This window comes from Helianthus annuus, chromosome 2 (assembly GCF_002127325.2).
Source record: "Helianthus annuus cultivar XRQ/B chromosome 2, HanXRQr2.0-SUNRISE, whole genome shotgun sequence".
NCBI lineage: Eukaryota > Viridiplantae > Streptophyta > Magnoliopsida > Asterales > Asteraceae > Helianthus > Helianthus annuus.
In genome coordinates this window covers 9,724,332-9,731,627 of record NC_035434.2, presented here as the reverse complement: position 1 = coordinate 9,731,627, position 7,296 = coordinate 9,724,332, and the positions used below count along the sequence as shown (strand labels likewise).

The 7,296-nt window shown below is 34.6% G+C and overlaps 1 protein-coding gene across 1 annotated transcript; it reads right to left on the bottom strand.

The window, feature by feature from the left end:
- Positions 1-4,109: 4,109 nt before the first annotated feature.
- LOC110910155 (palmitoyl-monogalactosyldiacylglycerol delta-7 desaturase, chloroplastic) lies at positions 4,110-6,589 on the bottom strand. Its single transcript, XM_022154868.2, has 5 exons — positions 6,172-6,589; positions 5,442-5,582; positions 5,217-5,357; positions 5,026-5,132; positions 4,110-4,935 (listed from the first exon to the last, which is right to left on the bottom strand). The coding sequence occupies exons 1-5, from the start codon at positions 6,511-6,513 to the stop codon at positions 4,722-4,724; spliced, it is 945 nt and encodes a 314-aa protein (XP_022010560.1). The 5' UTR covers positions 6,514-6,589; the 3' UTR covers positions 4,110-4,721.
- Positions 6,590-7,296: the final 707 nt, after the last annotated feature.

Below are 7,296 nucleotides of genomic sequence, written 5' to 3'. Positions count from 1 at the left end.
GAATGACCAATATGAGTAATGGGTAGAGATTTTCCAATACCAAAAGTTACTTGATGTTCACCTTTGTAAGGAGCAACATTAGTCAACGGCACAGTTGGATTAGCCATGTGGTCCATGGCACCTGTATCACCAACCCAATAAGGACCCGGATTGGTAACATGGCATTAGGCGTGAAAAGTCTTGGCCAAGTCGGATGGAGAAGATATAGATCGCTGAGCAAACTCAGAAAATTGGGGTAATTATTGGCATAGTGGTCGTCCGTACAACATAATTGACAATGAGGAGTGCGACCTCCATGTCCCCTTCCAGGATTGCGAGTACCATCACCACAATTAAAACGGGAACCGCGGCCACGTTGGTTTAGTAAGTTACGGTTGATTTGGGATGAAAGACGACCAGTAGAGTGGTTGAACCATGAAGAGATTACATAAAAAGCTCGTGTGATTCGACTTGAATGAGGAGATCTCGACATAGAGGGGGTCGGTTTGGATGCACGGATGGTAGTGGAAAAGGTTTCAAAAACTAGGATCAAGTCCACAAAGAAACCAGTGGATCTTGTCACATAGGTGCTTAAACTTTCTCCCAAATTAAGAAAAAAAGGAGGAGCCTTTTATGATATGACGACGTTGATCTCGAAGGTTTTGCACACGTTCTATAGATGTATTGACGCCGACTCAAGCGCAAGCCACATCGCATGAGCGGAGGAAAGCCCAAAAGTTTTAGCGATTGATCGCCTCTTCAGACAAAGAAGCATTGAGTATCATTATGGTCTTTTGGTTAGCAGCCATCCACGCGACATATGGCAGATTGGAGACTAGTTTGGTGCCTTGGGTTATTAACTGTTCAGGGGCAGAGGATGAACCATTGAGATGAGGGACAAGTTCTTGGCAGGAGAGTATTTGAAGAATCTGGGTGCGCCAAAACAAATAGTTGATGGGAGGTAATTTGATGGTTAGCATACGGAGGTGAGTGTTCATCGGGATGGTAAGGCCAGATGAGGAAGAAGAAGAAGTTGCCATGAGGAAGAGGAGGGAAAAAGGGTGGGAAGGGAAAAATAGAAGAAGGAAACGGGATAAGAAGGGGGAGGGTTAGGCTCTAGATACCACGTGACATTTGTGTGAAGTGTGCTCCAACCCTTGGGAGCCATAAGAATATATACTAAAAAACAGAGTACATGAAAGGTCAAATAATAAACAGATACAATAGATACAATGAATACATATTTACTGAAGTTAATTATATTTGTCTAACAACTAATACTATAATTTTACCCGGTGTAACCTTAGGTGCGTGGCCTTCTCCGACGGTACATTTTGCTTTGGTTGTTGTACTCTGAGAGACGAGTTGTATGAGTAGAGAGCAAAATGTTTCCTAAGGTTCCCGTGTTGAACACAAATACTCAGTCACAACCATCAACATTTGTTTGCTCATCCTTGCGGTAGTGAAGACTAGAAGAAAACAATTTTAAAGAACATGTTGAAGACCAATCTTTTCAAATTTATTTTCATTCATGTTACGTTTAGTTCACAATTTACATATTTGTATTCATTGTGTATTGGTATTTGCTACTATGTATTTTCCCATGTAAATAACAAGAGGATTGTTACTATTATTCTAGTAATATTATAATAAGGGTAAATTACACTTTTCGTCCTTTATGTTTGCAGCGGGTTACAATGGATAGCCTTTAACTTTCATAATTATTGTCACAATCCTTTATTTTAAAAAACATGTTGCACGTTTCATCCTTTACCCTAAACCCAGTTAGAAAGTGTTTCGCACGTGAGGGCATTTAAGACCATTCACATACCAACTACCCCTCCATATAAATACCCCAGTTTCTCCCCCAAATCCCTCATTAGGGTTTATCCAAACCAGCAACTCTCTACCTCAATGTCAACTGAATTTTTGATTGATTGATTGGAAATCAAAGTCGATTGATTGATGGAAGCATAGATGGTTGATCTTGAGGCACAATGTTCTCCTAAATTGGTTTTCAAGAAAGTTGATCGTCCAGTCGTATTGAAGGTTTGTTTTTCATCTTTTGATTAATTCATTGGTTTGCAAACATGATGAGTTACTAAAGGCTTTTCTGTTTTTGTTTTATTAGGGTTTTTGGTTCTTAAGAACATAAAAAAACGCATAAATATTCTAATCCTAGGGTTTTTGTTTTCTTGATACATTCTTCGGTTGTATTTAAATTCATATGATAAAAGAGTTTTAATTAATCTCAACTTTTTAATTAGGAGTTGTAAAGAGTTATTGAAACATGAACTTATAATACAATTTAACAATTTACTGTTTGATTATGCAATTAAACAGTTTCAAGAAGTGGTTTACAAAATCAATATAAAGAATCAAGGTTGTCTGAAGAAGAACAAGAATGACAATCCACTAGAAAAACATATATTGAAAGGAGTTACAGGTATGGTGTTGCCAGGAGAAATGTTGGGAATGTTAGGCCCATCTGGCAGTGGAAAAACCACCCTTGGGACAGTGCTAGGCGGTAGACTAAGTGGCAAACTCGGTGGGACTATTACCTACAATCAATGTTTTAAAAACCGGTTTTTAGATCAAACCGGATTAGGCTAAAAAATGGTTCAACCGGTTGAACCAGGTTGTACCGAGCGGTTCAACCGGGTTGACTAGGTAACTCTGTAATTTCATAAATTACAAACATCAACTCAAAAGTTAATCCAAAAATGAATGATTACGTATTAAAAGATGATCCAAAAGTAAATCCATAATAAAAAATAATCCAAAAGATAATCGAAAATCATTCAATTTTTCAACAAGCTCTTTTAAATGAAAGTGTACGATATGTTTAAGCCATTTGAGTGTTGAATATATCAACTATTTTCATTTCATACAATATTAAATAAGAACTTTTAGTTACGAATAATCATAATATATAAAAATTACATAAGATAAGTAACATATATATTGAAAATAAGTATCAACTCAAACTAAAATAACCCTGTGCCGGTACCGGTATTACGTTTCAAACCGGTATACCGGATTTTACCGCCGGTACAAACCTTATGCCGTTTCACTTATTTACCGGGGTGTTTCGTACCGGATTTACATCTAAAAACGGTAATACCGGTATAACCGGCCGGTATTTACCGGTTTTTAAAACACTGCCTACAATGGCAAACCAGTTGACATTTAGGTAGAGAGTTGCATGTTTGGATAAACCCTAATGAGGGATTTGGGGGAGAAAATAGGGTATTTATATGGTGGGGTAGTTGGTAGGTGAATGGTCTTAAATGCCCTCACGTGCGAAGCACGTGATCAGAACTAACTTAATTTTCTAACTGGGTTTGAGGTAAAGGATGAAACTTGTAACATGTTTTTAAAATAAAGGATTATGGCTGTAATTATTGAAGTTAAAGGTTATTCACTGCAACACGCTACAAACATAAAGGACGAAAAGTGTAATTTACTCTTATAATAAAGAGTAACCATTTCCTTTAACATAATCATTAGGATTTCTTCTCTAAAAATCGGGCACAATAGATCCCACGTCGTAGGCATAGACAAAAAAAAAAAATATAATTAAAAAAAATTAACTAAATGAAACCCTAACGTTTGAATGTTTCTAAAACAAGGAAGAAAGTTTGGTAGAATCATGCTTCAATCTTCTAAATTCGAAATCTAAGATATGCGATTCAACCCTCTTGTTGCTCCCTTCTTCTCATCGACATACATGAGGTGTGGTTGTTCCTTCCAAACGAAAATCCCCCTTCATTTTTTATATCCCAAATCTACCCATTTAACCATGATGATTATCAATAAACAACACTAGTCATGCAAGATTCTAAATTTGCTACAAACACCCTTGATATTTTAAGTCAGGTAATATTTTCTCTAATACCCAAAACCACTTTAAAAGTTATTATATAGTATCTACCGAATACTATTACAACTAAAAAACGGGATGTTGAAAAAAAAAAACGAATTTAACTCTTATATCAACATGAGTTTGCGGGGCTTAAACCCCCACAAACTCAAGTATAGTGTAGGAAAAAATAAATGTGTCGGCCTTCTAAGATCAGAAGCCCAAAAATAAGTTAATTCAGTTAACCCACAACAGTAAAAAAAAAAAAAAGATACAAAGACATATTTTTGTTGCTCATTAATAACGTCCAAGCATAATTCGCGTTACAAACAGAACGAAGGGGCCACTTCACACTTGACAAAACAAGAAGAAATCACGTCGCAAACACATACATACATTAAAAACTAAATAACAAAACAAGAAGTAGAAACAAATAAAACCGCATACATTTATTCTTCATATATATGAGGTTCCTGTAAAAAAAATCTTTTCCGTAAAAAGTGTGAAAAAGCTTAATAATTGACATGTAGGCATTATGTTTTGGATTTAGTCTTGATGTTTGGAGATGTTTTGACAAAAAAAAACACCAAATATAACAATTTAAAACATAATACAATGTATTATAGGCATGAAATTTAAAACACAACTAAAACACACTACTTAACGTTCTTTGCATGGTGTTTTAAGTTTTAAGCCTATACTCCATTGCATTGTGTTTTAAATTATTATGTTTAGTATTTTGCTTTCCAAAACAACCCAAAACATGATCCCTAAATTCAAAACATGATGCCTACATGTCAATTACAATGCCTTCTCACACTTTTCACCAAAAATGTTCTTTTTACAAGAACCAAGACTATATATATTAGTGAGGCTATGATCACTTGATCTTGTTAAGAGAAGCGAATGACCTCTTATGTTTGTGATCCTCGGTAGGTAATTTAACATTGGTGGCTAACCCTATTCCTTCAAGAAACTTAATCATATACCAACAAAAGTCAATTTGCCACCATTCTAATCCATGTCGAGCTGAATACTCAAAAGCATGGTGATTATTATGCCACCCTTCACCAAAAGTAATCAATGCTACCCACCTATATAAATACATTATTCCAAGTTAGCTTGAAATTACCAAATATTAATCTAACTCACATGCATACTTTTATTTTTTCTTACAAAATTACCAGTTATTCTTTGAGAGATCACTAGTGTTCCAAGCTTGGCTTCCCCATATATGACAAGCTGAGTTCACTAAAAAAGTCACGTGGTATCCCCACGTTGTTGCAACTCCCTACAAATCATATCTTGATCACATCAATTACATTTTTCATTTGCTACAGAAAACTGAAAAATAATTAAACAAACTATCACATACCATGACCCAAACGAGGTAGGTAAATCCACCAAAAATATAAATGAGGGAAATCAATGCAAATGGATGCAATAGATAGGTACGATGGATGAATCTATAGAATGCTTGATTCTTTAAATCCTCCACATTTTTCCGCTCTTGATACTGCAAAATTATATATTATCATCCTAAACAAGATAATTGACCAAATAGACATGTCTTTAATCTTTTTGGAACATGAACATATACCTTTTCAAGGATATAGCCGCTATCAAACAGCCAACCCATATGACTAAACCAAAATCCAAAGATCGGAGAGTGTGGATCTTTCTCGGAATCAACATACTGATGATGATATCGATGCATGCTCACCCAATATATGGGATCCCTCTGTACACATATATGATTTAACTTCATTAAAGTTCATATAAGTCACTATCAAAGATTGGAGTGAGTGACACCAAAATGTCACTAAAATCAAATCTAACTAGTAAAAATTAATAGGTCGTTTACCTTCCCACATGAACAAGAGCATGTAAATATGCATTTGCCGTCAGTAGATACCAATAGTGTAACAAAAAAGGATAGGAAATACATGTGTTACTTTATGAGACAATCTTTCTTTTTTTTCTTTAACCTTAGTAAGACACAAATTTAATATGTTTGGTTAAAACTTTAGGCTTGTGACAACTTTTCTAAAAGAGTTTAGCTAAAACAAGATTTAGGGACACTTACTTTTTCTGTATGCCACTTAACCATTAATGGCATGTAAGATATGTTCAATTCAGGGGAGGATCCAGGGGTGTTTTGAGGGTTTCCGGGAACCCTCTCGATTTCGAAAAAATTAGTAGAAACCTCGGAAAAAATTAGTGAGAATCTATCAAAAGGAACCCGGTGAAAAATATTCTAGGATCCGCCGCTAGTTCAATTCATTGTTGCGGGTAAAGAATACATGCATGAAGAAACAAGTAAAACGAACCTGCAAGGCTAGGACTCCAAAATAAGCGAAGGTGTACTCAAGCCACTTGGGCAGCTTGAGACTGTGATGTGCTAGGTTACGGTGATACGACAGAGTTATACCAAAAATTCCAAAGAACAAGTAGCTGGTAAAGGCTGCCCAAAATGCACCCCACGTAAATGTAAATGGCGCGAAAAGTGCAAGCAAGTGAACACTTAAAATTCCTAGAGCCATTTTGACATCAAGGGTCCTCCATGTACGGATGAAGTGGTTTCTCTTCCTTGTAACCATCACGTTAGAGAACACGATTTTGCCATATTCAGAGTCCTTTACACCTTGGGAAACTGTGATCCAATTAACCATTTTTTTGAATGGTAAGAAAAGTGTTTGTAGGATATGCACTCTAGTATTTTGATAGTTTCGATATATGCTAATAGCGTATGTATTTAAAAACAGGTAAGCGTGGTCTGGTTGAGGGTAATTGAATTCTCTTAACATCCTGCAAGGACAAACGTGTCATTGCCAAGGAGGACTTTTGCCGACACTTTAGTTTTACCATTTTATAAGCCTCTAACTATCTGCACACCCTGTTTGCCTATTTGCACACTTAGGGTTTATCTACGCTGCGTATAGGTCTATACGCAGCGTATAGGGTATACGCTGCGTATAGACCTATACTCAGCGTATATAAATCATGGATTTCAGAGTCTTATCAGCAATCATTGCATAGAAAACAAGGGTTTATATACACTGCGTAGGGAACCTATACGCAGCGTATATAAAGCTCAATTTTTGTATTTTTTTTATATATTCCTTTGTTTATTTATAAAAAAAATAAAATTATTTATAAAAAAACAATATTATTGGTAAATAATACAAATATAAATTATAAAAATTAAAAATAATACAACTATTATGAATTATAAAAATTAAAAAAGAAAATTATTTATAAAAAACAATATTATTGGTAATTAATACAAATAAAATTAAAAAAAAATTAAAAATAATACAACAACTGTTAATTATAAAAATTAAAAAAGAAAATTATTTATAAAAACAATATTATTGGTAAATAATACAAATATAACTTATAAAAATTAAAAATAATACAACTATAATGAATTATAAAAATTAAAAAAGAAAATT